This window comes from Anomaloglossus baeobatrachus, chromosome 6 (genome assembly GCF_048569485.1).
Source record: "Anomaloglossus baeobatrachus isolate aAnoBae1 chromosome 6, aAnoBae1.hap1, whole genome shotgun sequence".
Classification (NCBI taxonomy): Eukaryota; Metazoa; Chordata; class Amphibia; order Anura; family Aromobatidae; genus Anomaloglossus; species Anomaloglossus baeobatrachus.
Window position 1 is genome coordinate 15,492,069 of NC_134358.1, and position 17,273 is coordinate 15,509,341.

At 48.7% G+C, this 17,273-nt stretch overlaps 1 protein-coding gene across 2 annotated transcripts in view; it reads right to left on the bottom strand.

Annotated features, from left to right (window-relative positions):
• Positions 1 to 8,851: 8,851 nt before the first annotated feature.
• PARP10 (poly(ADP-ribose) polymerase family member 10) overlaps positions 8,852 to 17,273 on the bottom strand; it is a 37,769-nt gene continuing 29,347 nt past the window's right edge. For both annotated transcript variants that reach the window (XM_075352801.1, XM_075352800.1), the window contains 3 exons: positions 15,325 to 16,226; positions 14,973 to 15,144; positions 8,852 to 10,822 (listed from right to left, as the gene is read on the bottom strand). In XM_075352801.1, coding sequence (XP_075208916.1) covers positions 10,509 to 10,822; positions 14,973 to 15,144; positions 15,325 to 16,226 — 1,388 coding nt within the window. In that variant the 3' untranslated portion in view covers positions 8,852 to 10,508. The remainder of the gene's footprint in view (positions 10,823 to 14,972; positions 15,145 to 15,324; positions 16,227 to 17,273) is intronic.

Here is a 17,273-nt window from a genome sequence, read left to right on the forward strand (position 1 = left end):
TCCCACACGGTCTCCCTTCCCCCCCCTCCGGCTCCCACACGGTCTCCCTTCCCCCCCCTCCGGCTCCCACACGGTCCCCCTTCCCCCCCCTCCGGCTCCCACACGGTCCCCCTTCCCCCCCCTCCGGCTCCTCACACGGTCCCCCTCCCCCCCCCCCTCCGGCTCCTCACACGGTCTCCCTTCCCCCCCCTCTGGTTCCTCACACGGTCTCCCTTCCCCCCCCCTCTGGTTCCTCACACGGTCTCCCTTCCCCCCTCTGGCTCCTCACACGGTCTCCCTCCCCCCCCCTCTGGCTCCTCACACGGTCTCCCTCCCCCCCCTCTGGCTCCTCACACGGTCTCCCCCCCCCCCTCTGGCTCCTGACACGGTCTCCCTTCCCCCCCTCTGGTTCCTCACACGGTCTCCCTTCCCCCCCTCTGGTTCCTCACACTGTCTCCCTCCCCCCCCTCTGGTTCCTCACACTCTCTCCCTTCCCCCCCTCTGGCTCCTCACACTGTCTCCCTCCCCCCCCCTCTGGCTCCTCACACGGTCTCCCTTCCCCCCCTCTGGTTCCTCACACGGTCTCCCTTCCCCCCCTCTGGTTCCTCACACGGTCTCCCTTCCCCCCCTCTGGTTCCTCACACTGTCTCCCTCCCCCCCCTCTGGTTCCTCACACTCTCTCCCTTCTCCCCCTCTGGCTCCTCACACTGTCTCCCTCCCCCCCCCCCTCTGGCTCCTCACACTGTCTCCCTCCCCCCCCTCTGACTCCTCACACAGTCTCCCTTCCCCCCCTCTGGCTCCTCACACTGTCTCCCTCCCCCCCTCTGGCTCCTCACACTGTCTCCCTCCCCCCCCCTCTGGCTCCTCACACTGTCTCCCTCCCCCCCCTCTGGCTCCTCACACTGTCTCCCTCCCCCCCCTCTGGCTCCTCACACTGTCTCCCTTCCCCCCCTCTGGCTCCTCACACGGTCTCCCTTCCCCCCCTCTGGCTCCTCACACTGTCTCCCTCCCCCCCTCTGGTTCCTCACACTGTCTCCCTTTTCCCCCTCCGGCTCCCCACACAGACTCCCCTCCCCCCTCCGGCTCCTCACACGGTCTCTCCCTTCTGGCTCCCCACATGGTTTCACCACAGTCTTAGGTCTTTTTTTAACCTATGTAACTATTGTCTGTTATAAATGATTTAATGACAAAATCTATAATTGGTGGAGGAAGGTTGAGCTAGATGGAACGGGGGCTTTTTTTCAACTATGCAACTGTGAATCTCCGGGGTCTTTTAAAGCTCCAGGAGTTACAACCTTATAAAGTGACACCGGTAAGAAATAGAGAAAAAGGTCATGAAAGTGAAAACAGGCTGGGAGTGACAGGGTTAATCAGCAAGAAGTTATCATTACAGGACTACTTGGCATGCTGCAGGTAGTCCAGCATATGCATGAGCTCTGTATAACTGCCAGATCTGCAGAAGAGAAAACATTCATTTTATCAAAATGACAGCAAACAGCTCAGTAAGTGACACATCGCTGGAATCAGGGCCTATACCCCTAAATTATGCTGCTTTCAGATGGGGGAGCAAAAACCTGGTGATAGATTCCCTTTAAGGGTATGAAAAAAATAAAAGTTTTAAAATTGTGGAATTTTCAAAAGTTTCTCCAAATTTACGATATTTTCACCAATAAAAGCAGAAAGTATCGTCCTAAATTTACCACTGTCATGAAGCCCAACATGTCACGAAAAAAACAGTCTCAGAATCACCGGGATCCGCTGAAGATCCAGAGTTATAACCTCACAAAGTGACACTGGTCAGAATTGGGAAACGAAGTGTCCGGGTCATGAAGTGACACGGACAATTGCACTTCAGGTCCTAACAGTGTGTACTATATTCAGTGTAATGATCCAGCTCTGCTCGCCAGCTCCGGGGGTCCTCTCATGACCCTGATGCAGTCTTTATACTTGGTGCCATCCAGCTTCTGCCAAAGATTTTCATGGAACCGGGTAGAGCCACCCGTCCCCAAATTTCACACCATGAAGGTCCGATTCTTTGCGCATCAAAGGAGATAAGGGCTCACAGGGTGACACACACCGAACTTGACCTTTCACGGATCTGGGATCTGCTGGAGCCCATCGTAGCAGAGGACGGTACCCTGGGCAGAGTCTGAAAGACTTGTGAGTAAAAAGACCTGGAACCGCAGACCCTGCCTCTCCTTTACCGGTGCCGTCGCCCAGCGCTGCGGTGCCAATCGGGCCTACCACTACTCCCCACCATCCTCCGGAAGTAATCCCGCTCCGCTTGTGGGGAGCAACATCATCCCGGCGGCACCCGACATCTGCCCCGGTGAGAGACCCTGCAGCGGCGGCCCACATCCCTCGCCGCGTACCACAGGTGGCGTCACGATCCTAATAGACTATCCTAACCTCCGACTACTACCTCCATCCTCCCTGCCACCCTCCAATCCTCCTTCCTGTATGCCTCAGGGCAACGGAACCGGGCCAGGCCACTCCGTGACAATGCAGAGGATCTGCACTCCCGGCCAGGCAACGAGTAGGTTAAAACACCTGCCTCGTGGGGCGCTACACATACAATCTGTGAACCCCACAGTGATCACACAGGATCAGTGCTGCCGGCAGCCTACTCTCCAGTACAGATCCAGATCGTGGTGTACAAACCGGAGTCGTCACTAAGCAGTATAGACCTGTTCCACTCATAGCAGATGAATCGGTTATGTGCTGCCTGTACAACGTGCTCAAAAGGTCTTGCATGTCTGGAGGCTTCTGCGGAGGTTTCCCACCTCTAGAGGCTTTTGGGGGAGGGAGTCTCCCACATCTGGATGCTTCCAAGGGGGGTCTCTCTCGTCTGTAGGCTTACAAAGGGGGGTTTCCCTCGTCTGGAGGCTTCCGGGGTGGGTCTCCCATGTATGGAGGCTTATGGGGGGGGGGGATCTCCTGTGTATGGAAGCTTCTAGGGGAGTCTCTTGCGTCTGGAAGATTCCTGAGGTCTCACGTCTGGATGTGTCGCGGGCGGAGGGGCTATGCTCGGGTTCGAGGCTGCTACTGCTCGGTGGCTCGAGCGGTGGGCCGGACCCGGGGACTCGAGCAGCGCTCCTCGCCCCCGAGTGAAAAGGGGATTTGGGTGGTTTTTGGGGAGATAGTTCGTGACGCCACCCACGGGTCGTGGTGATGGTGGGCACCACCGCTGCTGGTGACGGGTCTCCCGGGAGCGATGGCGGGGAGCAGCTAGGTGTTAACCCCTCCGTGTGTAGGGGTCGGTGATCCCGGGGCCCGGTAGTGGACGGGGAGGCAGGAAGGCTGGGGTGCAGGGTTGCGGGGCAGCGCGGCGCGGTGCCGGATGGCACTGTTGTACTCACTCAGGTACAGATTCACAGAGTCTCTGGTACACTAAACGGCTGGATGGACGGGTCCCACAGCCGGCTGCAGTGTCTTTGCTCTCCCCGGACAGGTTGATGGTGGCTGTCTTTCCCTGCACCGCTGTGAATGTATTGACTCCGATGGTTTCCCGCTGGTAGTCCGCTCCCCGGCGTGTATGTACCGAGGGAGCCCGCAGGGGCTGGCCCTTGGATCTCTAGCCTCTGGCGGTGGCTTTTTATCCTCACTGTGTGGACGGTTGCCTTCTGTCGGGTCTTGGGTGTGAGTGAACCCCTGGGGTCCCGGTCACTATCGGATTTGACCTTTTTCGGCGGCTGCTAGCCTGGTCGGGGTCTGATGGCCCTGCCTTTGTACTTGGTACAGATCTGCTCCCTGGCTCGGTATCGGCAGGCCACCGCCCGTCCCCGGTCCTACGGTTCCGCTGACCTGCACCACTCCTGCAGACGGCCACCACCGTCTGCCGACCTTGCTGTACGTGCCTGGGCTCCTACCCAGACACAAACAGTTTTCCTCCTGTCACTTTCAACTCCAAACTTAAACTCTACTACTTTTTCCGCCTCCAGGCCTGTGAACTCCTCGGTGGGCGGGGCCAACCGCCTGGCTCCGCCCCACCTGGTGTGGACATCAAGCTTGGAGGACGGCAACAAGGATTTTGTTTGACTGTTGTTGCCTAAACAGGGGAGGGGGGGGTGTGAGATGTGTTTGTGACTACCTGGCTAGTCCAGGGCATCACAGATGCTCCCAGAGGTCTCTTGCATCAGGAAGCTTCCAGGGCTCTCCTGTGTCTGGAGGCTTTCGAAGGAGGTCACTCGTGTATGGTGGCTTCTGAGGGGTCTCCCATGTATGGAGTCTTCCGGGGAAGTCTCGCGTGTATGGATGCTTCCAATGGGTCTCTCGCATCTGGAGGCTTCTGGAGGTCTCCTGCGTCTGGAAGCTTCAAGAAGAGGTCTACCAGATTTAGAGGCCTCCGAAGGTGGTCTGCCGCATCTTTAGGCTTCCCCTGGGGTGTCCCGCGTCTGGAGGCTTCCGGGAATCTCTCCATCTGAAGGTTTCCAGGAATCTACGTCTGGAGGCTTCCCTGTTGGTCTCCCACGTCTAGAGGCTTCCAAGTGGTCTCCCGCATCTGGAGGCTCCCCGAAGAAGGGGGGGGTCTCCCGCATTTGGATGGGGAGAGGTGTCCCGTGTCTGGTATAATGTACAGTACATTTGAAGGAGCGCAGCAGCACACTGTGTGCCCCAAGATACATGGAAACATTGAATATAGGAGATATAACTGCCAGAGAGATTATACTTCTATAATGTAGATAATTAAAGGCGTTGTCTCACGGACATTGGACATTTTAATCAATAGTTACCTAGTTATATAGGTTGAAGAAAGCCTCTGGTCCATGAAGGTTAACCCTTTGTCCACTACATTGTCATCAGTAGACTATTTCTAACCCTCACTGCCATTTGTTATGAGAAAAGCCTCAGGTCCTAGGAATGATGTTCTACTGTCCACCATCACTGCCTCTTACCACGCTTGTGATTGCTGGTAAGCACCGCCATACTCTCTGCGGTCACCGCTCTGCTCCTCCCGGCCACTGTCTGTCTCTCTGAGCTACCGCCTGTAGCTGCCGGTGAGTTCCACCTAGCTACAGGAAGGCATGGCCGGTCTCTGCAGGAATTTTACCCTGCTGTGTCCTGCAGAGATTTGGTTCCCTTGCCTATTCTGTGCCAGCTGTGTGTATTTCAGGTAGAGGCTCCCACCACTCCATGGCTGAACGTTGGTTGCTAGTTGCTCGTCTGCTAGTGTCCTGTTCACGTGTTTACTTGTATTGATTCTACTGTGTTTGAACCGTCTTGTTTACCTGTTCTGTCTGATCTCTCCATTCCTGGCCTGGACTTTGTACTCCGATCCTTTGCTGCCTACCCTGACCCTTGACTGTCTGACTACGCCTCTGTCTTGCCCTTCTGTACCTCATAGACCTGCCTTGACCCATTGGTCAGCTGCTGCAGTATTGGGGAAAGCCCTGCGAGTGGTACATGATACCTGGGACTACCTGCGGCCCAGCCTATAATCACCATCAGAGGCTCTAGTGAAAACTCAGTAGTCACTAAACTATGCTCTTACAGGGTAAGCCGGGCCAATGGCGCAGTGGGTCCACACGCACCAACGTTACACCTCTTGTAGTCTGCGTTCTATGGTCTGACTTCTCTAACTCCAATAACCCTCTCCATAAGAGATTTAAAAGAATTGGTCCTAACACAGATCCTTGTGATCCCCACTGCTCCCGGTCTTAATCCTTTTGGCCCCCATGGTTCCTGGGCCTGATCCTTGTGGTCCCCATGGCTCAAGGGACTGATCCTTGTGGTCCCCACTGCTACCAGGACAGATCCTTGTAGTCCCCATAGCTCCCGTGATGCATTCTTGAGGTCTCCACAGCTCCCAGGACTGATCTTTGATGTCCTCATGGCTCCCGGGACTGATCCTTGAAGTCTCCACATTTGACTTCATCCAATTTAGAGACTGTACCATTTACAACAACTTTTGTTTTGTGTCTCATAACCGATTTCTTAATCACCTGCAAATAATAACCCTCAGTCCCGACTTCGGGACCTTCAGTACAAGACTATTGTGTGGTTCAGTATCAAAGTCCAGATTTGCACTTACCTCCTCCCCCAATGTCGTCACTGAGAGTGGCTCCCCCAATGTTATAACTGGGCACGGCTGCCCCCAATGTCGTTACAGAGTGCAGCTCCCCTAATTTCATCACTGAGTACGGCTGCCCCCAATGTCGTTACTGCTTCCCCAATATCGTCACCGAGAGCGGCTCCCACAATGTTATAACCGAGTGCAGCTCCCCTCAACATCATCACTGACAGCGGCTCCCCCAATGTTATCACTGAGCACGTATATATATATATATATATATATATATATATATATACACCGCAAAGATAACAGGCTTAAAAACACCTATCTATCGAAGAATAGAATGCCCTTATAATATCCACCGGATATAGCACAAATAAAAGTCTGCGATAAACAATGTTCAATAGGAAATATATGTATATATCAAATATATTCTGCAGACTAAAGTTATGGAAAACTCCCAAACTAAGCACCTGATAAAGCTAAAGATCACGTCATACATTATTTCTGTGAACAAATACAGTATATACTGCATGTCCCCCTGTAAACAACAGCCATGAAAATCATCAAAAGATAAATTAATTGGGTAAGTATAAAAAAAAGCTAGCTGATGAATAAGAAAAGGCAGTGGGGTAAGATGAGGAAAGGACCTCACTAATCCTTGGCTTCCTCCGAGGCGAAAGTTCGCTCTGGGTCATTACTGAGAATAACTCTCCCCAGGGAGGTCACTGAGTGCAGACATCCGTTCCCCCCCCAATGCCGTCACTGAGCACTGATCCTACCCACTGTCATTACTGAACGCAGCTCCCCCACTGTTGTCACTGAGTGCAGCTCCCCTCAATGCCGTCACTGACCAGAACTCCCCACCGATTGTCGTTATTGACCGCATCTCTCCCTCCAATGTCATCAATGACTGCATCTCCCCCCCAATGTCGTCGCTGAGTGCAGCTCCCCATCCCTCCCCAATGTCATCACTGACTGCAGCTCCCCCCAATGTCATCACTGATTGAACTTCCCCTCCAATGTCGTGACTGAGCACAGCTCCCCCAATTGTCCTTATCGAGCGCAGATTATAAGCTGGGTTAACAAAAATATACATGCTCGTTTGTCTTTTCTGTCCTTTCTGAATGTAGTGTAACCCTCTACGTTTGTCACCCAGTCATGGCTTTCCTCCAGCCACGTTTCTGTAATGTCCACCACATCGTAATCAATTCCTTACTTTTGGTTTGCAGGATTTCTTGTATTCACGAGCAGACCTCACCTCCCTACTTTCCTTGCATATCCCAGCCACCTCTAAATCTTATTGACACCTACTATCTCCCTTTCAGTCTGTACTATCCATCTCTTTTTTGCAACCCCCCCTCCCAGGTCCCAGCATAAAAGCTCCTCCGTCCATTTTCCCCAAGGTCAGACCCCCCCTTTGAAGTGGAGTGCCCCCCCTACTGTAGAGCCTGTAATTAGAGAAGTCAGCCCAGCTCTGTTCACACAGCAGAGTCTGACGCTACACTCTGTATCTCTTGTTAGACTTCTGAGTTTCTGTGACAGGCTTGCGTGTCGACCAAGCTGTGTTCTCTTTGGTCCAGGCTTGCAGGAGTTAAGTTCTGCTAGCCTGGTGATTGTCTCTGGAGTCACATGTTGTTAGAGACCTATCACAGCTACTCCCTGCCCTTTTTAAGATGGTGGATTTGATCCTCCCACGCCGATTATAGCTTGTTGCAATACCGGTCTTTGTGCTGTGGTTATCTAGTTTCCGGAGATCATCTGTGCGTTATTTGGTGTGCTATGGACATATTCCTGTTGTCAGTTCATTCCCTCTCTGCTCTTTATTTCCTCCTGAGCATGTATTGTCTATACCTTTGTGTGTTTACAGTGAGTTTGAGTTTTGTTTTTTTCCCTGTTTATTTCTGGGGGATTAATCACTTCTGTCTCGGCCCTCCCCGGGGTTGGAGAGGGGGGTATTAGAGCAGGGCTGGCCAGGAGCAGGGCTAAGCTGGCAGTCCAGACCTCTTCACCATCAGAGGTAACTCTTAGATAAGGGACAGCTAGGACCCCCTAGCCTGAGGGTCACTCTTGGAGCCTCATTCGCCGGTTATCCCCTTATAGCACATGACAAGTTTTCCATGAACCCAAACCCCTCTTTCCGGCATCATTCTCTGCACCACTTATTTATCCCCCTGAGCTCCCGCTGCTGTTGTAGTGACGCTTGTATTTCTGATGGCCCCACCTCAGGGGTCCTGGACTTCAGCTTCAATAAGTTCCACACTTGGATTTGTCTAAAAAATGTTCCTGTGCGGAGTATGTAACTGTGCACCTGCTGTGTAATGGCCGTGTCTGACTGCACCTCATGGTCGCATATACACAGCGCCCAGCCATGTGAGAAAGCATCGTGAATGTACCGGTGACACCGCCGGAGGTCTCAGCTGAAGTTTACAGCTCGTATAGTCCATGTTGGCAGATATCTTGGTGCACACAGCGGCTGCTGCACACTTTGGTTTGTGTATAATGCAGTCACAGCAGCATGCACCTGTTCACACTTGCTTCATTCAGTTAGAAGATCCTGGTCAGATTTGTTTTCTTATGTCTTTTGGTCATGGACAGAACTGTGTCTGGAGGCACTAGGGTCTTAAGTCAGGGGGTCAGGTGGTGCCCTGTGTCTAGAGAATATGGGTTGGCCTCTGGATGGCAGTCATGTGTTCTGTGTCTATAAGTCGTGGCGTCATTAATGGAGTGAGTAGGAATGACTAACAGACATGGGGGACAATGTTTGTCATCAGAACTTCTTGACTTGCCAGATGCTTCCTCAAGTCTCTGATTAGCAGAGATCAGGTGTAATAGCAGGAGTGACTCCAGTTTGCTTGGCTTAAGGCTTTATTATCTCATCCTGAGTACAATCTATGAACCCCACAGTGATCACACATTATTAGTGCTGCCGATGGTTGTTCTTCCAGTACAGATCGTGGTGTAGAAGCCGGAGCCGTCCTTGAGCAGTATAGACATGGTCCACTCATAGCAGAAGGTATGATGAGGCATTCTCAGTGCAAGATGCTCAATATGTTATGTTCTATTAAACTGCTAGGGAGAACGACGCCCAGGAGAGACCAGAGAAAGGCTAGGGAGGACGACGCCCGGGAGAGACCAGGGAACGGCTAGGGAAGACGACGCCTGCGAGAGACAAGGGAAAGGAAAGGGAGGATGACGCCCAGGAGAGACAAGAGAAAGAAAAGGGAGGATGACGCCCAGGAGAGACAAGAGAAAGGAAAGGGAGGATGACGCCCAGCAGAGACAAGAGAAAGGCTAGGGAAGACGACGCCAAGTAAAGACAAAAGAAAGGCTAGGGAAGACGACGCCCAGGAGAGACAAGGGAAAGGAAAGAGAGGACAATGGCCAGGAAAGACAAGGGAAAGGAAAGTGAGGTTGATGCCTGGGATAAAAAAGGGGAAAGACTAGGGAAGACAGCACCCAGGAAAGACTAAGGAAAGGCTAGGGAGGATGACACCCAGGAGCGACAAAAGGGAAAGGCTAGTGAAGACGATGCCCGGGAGAGACCAGAGAAAGGCAAGAGAGGAGGATATCCGGAAGGCAAGTGAAAAGATAAGAGTCAATGATGCACAGGAGAAACAAGAGAAAGGCTAGGGAAGACGACGCCCAGGAGAGACAAGGGAAAGGAAAGAGAAGACAACGCCCAGGAGAGAAAAGGGAAAGGAAAGGGAGGAACGACGCCTGGGAGAGAAAAGGGGAAATGCTAGGGAGGGCAGCACCCAGGAAAGACTAAGGAAAGGCTAGGGAGGATGACACCCAGGAGAGACAAGGGAAAGGCTAGTAAAGACGACGCCCGGGAAAGACCAGGGAAAGGCAAGGGAGTAGGATATCCGGAAGGCAAGTGAAAGGCTAGAGTCAATGATGCACAGGAGAAACAAAAGAAAGGCTAGGGAGGCCGATGCTCAGGAGAGGAAAAAAAAGGAAAGGGTGGAGGACGCCCGGGAGAGACAAGGGAAAGGAAAGGAAGAACGACGCCCAGGAGAGACAAAAGAAAGGCTAGGGAAGACGACGCCCAGGAGAGAAAAGGAGACAACGGGAAATTAGGAAGAGAAGCAAAACTCCAAGGAGCCAGGTAAAGAAGGTAGAGGAGAAGGATACCTAGAAGGGAAAAGGGTGAGGAGGATGATTGGTGTTGTAAGAATTTGGTGTAGTGTTGTAGGTATTGCATTGCAATTATCAGCTTAATGTTACAAGAGTAACCCTGCTTGAACGGTTGGTCTATATGCGCTGGACAATTTACATTTACAGCCTCCCAAAATGTAAATAGGACACCCACAATAATCTCTTGACATCTCTCACAAGATGGAGGCCACCACATCCAGGTGGTGATCTAGCTGTCGTCCTCATGATGCTATCCTTCCGTTGGTTTAAACCTCTATGTGTGGCCTGTTCGTTGGTCATTAATTCCTTCCCCATTCTTCACCCATTGTGGTAATTATTAGCGCTGTCTCCGACTTTGGAAGCTTTTTTTTTCAGCTTATTTCCCGCTGTCTCTTTTATTACAGCATGTAATAAGATATTGTGGATATGCTTGAGTGTCATTAAATATGACAAAGATGGCAGGTTTCTGAAGATTATCCACCAAGCTGTCATATCGCTGGGGAACATCACCACCTGTATCCGGCTTTACGGGAGGCGTTTTCATGTCTTTTTTACCCAGAGTAAACTCTCCAGTCAATACGCTGGCAACCAAAATGTACTTGTTTCCATTACTGGACGGAGGTGAATATTGTTCCTTCGCAGAAATTGAAGCCTCGGCAGCAAAATACACACCGTGACCATAGAAAGTGGCTGATGGGAGAGAAAGAGGAATGATTATAGACTAAATGCTGATGGGAACAAGATGAGGGCAGTCCAGGCGTTACATCACACATAAAGCGAAGTGAAGAGAAAAACATAAGGAAGAAGGGAAGGAGAACACAACACAATGGAGAAGAGGAGACCATGACAAGGATGGTCCAGGCGTTACATCATACATAAAGCGTAGTGAACAGAACAATATAAGGAAGAAGGTAAGGAGAACACAACACAATGGAGAAGAGGAGACCATGATAAGGGTGGACCAGGCGTTACATCACATATAAAGCGAAGTGAAGAGAAAAATATAAGGAAGAAGGGAAGGAGAACACAACACAATGGAGAAGAGGAGACCATGACAAGGGTGGACCAGGCGTTACATCACATATAAAGCGAAGTGAAGAGAAAAACATAAGGAAGAAGGGAAGGAGAACACAACACAATGGAGAAGAGGAGACCATGACAAGGATGGACCAGGCGTTACATCACACATAAAGCATAGTGAAGAGAACAACATAAGAAAGAAGGGAAGGAAAACACAACACAATGAAGAAGAGGAGACCATGACGAGGGTGGACCAGGCGTTACATCATACATAAAGCGTAGTGAACAGAACAATATAAGGAAGAAGGGAAGGAGAACACAACACAATGGAGAAGAGGAGACCATGACAAGGATGGACCAGGCGTTACATCACATATAAAGCGTAGGGAAGAGAACAACATAAGAAAGAAGGGAAGGAGAACACAACACAATGGAGAAGAGGACACCATGACAAGGATGGTCCATGCATTACCTCACACATACAGCGTAGTGAAGAGAGCAACATAAGGAAGAAGGGAAGAAGAACATGACACAATGGAGAAGAGGAGACCATGACGAGGATGGTTCAGGTGTTACATCACATATAAAGCATAGTGAAGAGAACAATATAAGGAAGAACGGAAGGAGAACACAACACAATGGAGAAGAGGAGACCATGACAAGGATGGTCCAGGCGTTACATCACATATAAAGCGTAGTGAAGAGAGCAACATAAGGAAGAAGGAAAGGAGAACACAACACAATGGAGAAGAGGCGACCATGACAAGGGTGGTCTAGGCGTTACATCACATATAAAGCGTAGTGAACAGAACATAAGGAAGAAGGTAAGGAAAACACAACACAATGGAGAAGAGGAGACCATGACAAGGATGGTCTATGCGTTACATCATACATAAAGCGTAGTGAACAGAACAACATAAGGAAGAAGGTAAGGAAAACACAACACAATGGAGAAGAGGAGACCATAACGGCATGGTCCAGGAGTTACATCACATATAAAGCGTAGTGAACAGAACAACATAAGGAAGAAGGTAAGGAAAACACAACACAATGGAGAAGAGGAGACCATGACGAGGGTGGACCAGGCGTTACATCACATAAAAAGAGTAGTGTAGAGAGCAACATAAGGAAGAAGGTAAAGAAAACACAACATAATGGAGAAGAGGAGACCATGACGAGGGTAGTCCAGGCATTACATCACATAAAAAGCATAGTGAAGAGAACAACATAAGGAAGAAGGAAAGGAGAACACAACACAATGGAGAAGAGGAAACCATGAAGAAGGTGGTCCAGGCATTACATCACACATATAGTGAAGTTAAGGGAGCAACATAAGGAAAAAGGAAAGGAGAATACAACACAATGGAGAGGAGGAGACCATGATGAGGATGGCCCAGGCATTACATCACACATAAAGCGTAGTGAAGAGAGCAACATAAGGAAGAAGGTAAGGAGAAGACAACACAATGGAGAAGAGGCGACCATGACAAGGGTGGTCTAGGCATTACATCACATATAAAGCGTAGTGAAGAGAGCAACATAAAGAAGAAGGCAAGGTAAACACAACAAAATGGAGAAGACGAGACCATGAGGATGGTCCAGGCGTTACATCACATATAAACCATTTAATTTAGGTCACTCCTCAACCCCATTGAAAGTGCCAGAACACCACTATGCAATTTTATACACAACGAAAATTGTGGTATGAATCCTTTTTGATAAAATTAATCTTTATTATAATTACATTAAAATTAATACAGCAATTGAGTCCTCAAGGGGTTAACAGAACTGCTAGCAAAAGGTCAATAACAATGATTGTGGACAGTTGACATCATGTAGTACACACAGTAGGATCACAATATTTTAATCAAAACAACCAAGGATGTGATACAGTGGAGTATAAGTAAACACACACTGTAATTTCCCATTTACATTGTTTGATGGTAGTGTACCCAAACTCAATACTACCTATTGTGATCACTTAATTATGTGTCATATCCATATAATTGTTGTGATATAACCAAGGCCTTACTCACATAGCTATAGGCAATCAATTAGTTATAAACGGCATAACCACAACCTACAATTTATCCACAGTTATAATAACAATAATGCATTACTGACCACTTTGCTGCAAGTCCAGGTAACCACCAGTCCCTACGCGCGTTTCACCTCTTCTTCAGGGGACGTACCCTGAAGAAGAGGTGAAACGCGCGTAGGGACTGGTGGTTACCTGGACTTGCTGCAAAGTGGTCAGTAATGCATTATTGTTATTATAACTGTGGATAAATTGTAGGTTGTGGTTATGCCGTTTATAACTAATTGATTGCCTATAGCTATGTGAGTAAGGCCTTGGTTATATCACAACAATTATATGGATATGACACATAATTAAGTGATCACAATAGGTAGTATTGAGTTTGGGTACACTACCATCAAACAATGTAAATGGGAAATTACAGTGTGTGTTTACTTATACTCCACTGTATCACATCCTTGGTTGTTTTGATTAAAATATTGTGATCCTACTGTGTGTACTACATGATGTCAACTGTCCACAATCATTGTTATTGACCTTTTGCTAGCAGTTCTGTTAACCCCTTGAGGACTCAATTGCTGTATTAATTTTAATGTAATTATAATAAAGATTAATTTTATCAAAAAGGATTCATACCACAATTTTCGTTGTGTATAAAGTTACATCACATATAAAGCGTAGTGAAGAGAGCAACATAAGGAAGAAGGGAAGGTGAACACAACACAATGGAGAAGAGGAGACTATGACAAGGGTGGTCCAGGCATTACCTCACACATAGAGCGTAGTGAAGAGAGCAACATAAGGAAGAAGGGAAGGAGAATACAATGGAGAAGAGGAGACTATGACAAGGGTGGTCCAGGCATTACATCACCAATAAAACGTAGTGAAAAGTGCAACATAAGGAAGAAGGGAAGGAGAACACAACACAGTGGAGAAGAGGAGACCATGACGAGGATGGCCCAGGCGTTACATCACACAGTACAGCGTTGTGAAGAGAGAATATAAGGAATAAGGGAAGGAGAACATGTCACAATGGAGAAGAGGAGACCATGACAAGGATGGTCCAGGCTTTACATCACACATAAAGCGTAGTGAAGAGAGCAACATAATGAAGAAGCGAATGAGAACATGACAAAATAGAGACGACGAGACCATGACGAGGGTGTTCCCAGCGTTATATCAAACATACAGCATAGTGAACACAGCAACATAATGAAGAAGGGAAGGAAAGCGCAAAACAATGGAGAAGAGGAGACCATGATGAGGATGGTCCAGGCCTTACATCACACATACAGCTTAGTGAAGGGAACGAAATAAGGAAGAAGGGAAATAGAATACAACACAATGGAGAAGAGGAGACCATGACGAGGATGGTCCATGCATTACCTCACACATACAGCGTAGTGAAGAGAGCAACATAAGGAAGAAGGGAAGAAGAACATGACACAATGGAGAAGAGGAGACCATGACGAGGATGGTTCAGGTGTTACATCACATGTAAAGCATAGTGGAGAGAGCAACATAAGGAAGAACATAAGGAAAACACAACACAATGGAGAAGAGGGAGACATAACAGAGAATAGGGGACCATGATAATGGTGGGCCAAGCATTACAGTTCACGTAACAGAGAAGGAGACACAAAAAAGAAGATGATGGAGACACAACGGAGAAGAGGGGACCATGAGGAGAAGAGTAGGGCAGACAGAAGGTCACAGTGCAGATTAGGAAGGAGACAGACATTGCATGAGGAGAAATATGTTCTTGTCATTTACAGTTCTTACCGTTCTTTCCACAGAAGCTGCGATTAAATCCATGGTGACAGATTTCCTTGGCACCATTTTCTGTGGTTCCATGATAAAGTGTGCGTTCAATGGGTGTCTTCGGGCACTGCCCCATGCTTTGCTTTTTCAGTTGATATTGCTTAAAGAGCAAAGCGTTTTGCACCTCTTGCACCTAAACAAGTAGATATCTGTTAGTGGTGGTGGGCACGTGGTGGTGGGCACGTGGTGGTCTAATCACTTGTACAGGAGAACGTGGGGCACCCAAAGACTTTAGAAGCCATTGTTTGGACCCATCAACATACATATTTTGTATAGTATGTTATATCTAGGCACATGGGAGGCAGATAATTACCTGGAGGACTTGAATGTCAGATCTTAGATCCTTTAGTGTGCTAAAGAATTGCTCGACAATGTTTTTATATTCTTCTGATGTCTCCAATACGGGGGTCAGAATTACTGATTGTTGCCGGTCAAGAGTCATGAGCACAGACCTGCCATGTGGATGGAGGGCCCTCAGAATTTGGGAAAGTTCTTCCTGGCAATTTAGGGGATTTTGTAAGAATCCTTGTATTTGTGCCTGCCCTTCATACTCTCTGATTGTCACCTTGTGTTTCTTCTCTAGAGCAGACAGTATCTCGGCTTTATACTGGAAATCATCTACTCCATCCAGAGTCACTGTGCACAGTTTTCCTGACACTGCCTTTCTAATGGCCGCACATGCCACCACTAGACTGGTTTCATCCCCCGCTAGTATTTTTATTTGAGCATTGTCCAAAGCTTTCTCCATCTCATCTCTTGAGACATCATTAACATTTTCTTGTCCAGGAGATGCTTCACCATAAGCCCAAGAGTTTCGTAAAGACATTTCTATTGCTCTCTGTAAAGGGTCTTCTGCCTCCTCAAAGACTTGTTCTCTAAGAGACAGTTGTAGTGCCCTCTGCAGTTCCTTTTCCTCATCCTCCTTGCCTGTGTCTTGAGTGTCCATGGACATCTGTATGGCTAGTAGAAGCTGAGCCTCTTCATCCAGTTCTCTGTCTTGAAATTCACCTAGGGACATTTTGCACACTTGGTGCAGTTCTTCATCCTCTATTTCGGAAGTGCCTTCATCTTGGCCTTTGGCACCGGTGTCTGTATATAGATCTACGTCATCCTCTTCTTGTTTAATGTTCATTTCGGTGGTCGTGCCTGGAATTTCTTTTTCGTCTTCTTCACTCTGTGGATTTTTCAGTAGTGAAGCAAACACCTTTATATCCTCTGTGGGGTGGGGAATAGTGGAAAAAAATAAATAAATATAAGAATTTATGTGTATCAATAAACAGATATATCAATGACCCAAGAATATCTAAAGGAACCTAATGTAGGACTGGGTGGACATATCTACTGGAGGTGATCATAGGAGGACAATAATGGAATTTACAGAACAGCAACTATGAAGAAATCTGATTTCTATTGTAAAAGGAAACAAGGATCTCAAAGACAGGATTGCAAAACATATGGAGAGGAGTCTGCAAATCAAGAAGGTAACAGAGAGGAGTCTGGAATTTGGGCAGACAAGAGGGTAGAGAGGAGTTTAAAAGTGAAGGAGAGGAGTGAGCACTCTGGAGGAGAGGACAGGAGGAGAAAATTCTGGAAGTGAAGGAGCAGACAGAATAGAGAAGAGTCTGGAGATGGAGGAGAGGAAAGAACAGAGAGGAGTCTGGAGATGGAAAAGAGGAAAGAACCTGAGAGGTGTCTGGAGGTGGAAGAGAGGACAGAACAGAGAGGAGTCTGGAGATAGAAGAGAGGACAGAATAAAGAGGAGTCTGGGGATGGAGGAGAGGAAAGAATAGAGAGGAGTCTGGAGGTGGAGGGGAGGACAGAACAGAGAGGAGTCTGGAGGTGGAGGAGAGGACAGAACAGAGAGGAGTCTGGAGGTGGAGGAGAGAAATAAAGAGGAGTCTGGAGGTGGAGGAGAGGACAGAACAGAGAGGAGTCTGGAGGTGGAGGAGAGGACAGAACAGAGAGGAGTCTGGAGGTGGAGGAAAGGACAGAACAGAGAGGAGTCTGGAGATGGAAGAGAGGACAGAATAAAGAGGAGTCTGGGGATGGAGGAGAGGAAAGAATAGAGAGGAGTCTGGAGGTGGAGGAGAGGACAGAACAGAGAGGAGTCTGGAGGTGGAGGAGAGGACAGAACAGAGAGGAGTCTGGAGGTGGAGGAGAGAAATAAAGAGGAGTCTGGAGGTGGAGGAGAGGACAGGAGAGGAGTCTGGAGGTGGAGGAGAGGACAGAACAGAGAGAAGTCTGGAGGTGGAGGAGAGGACA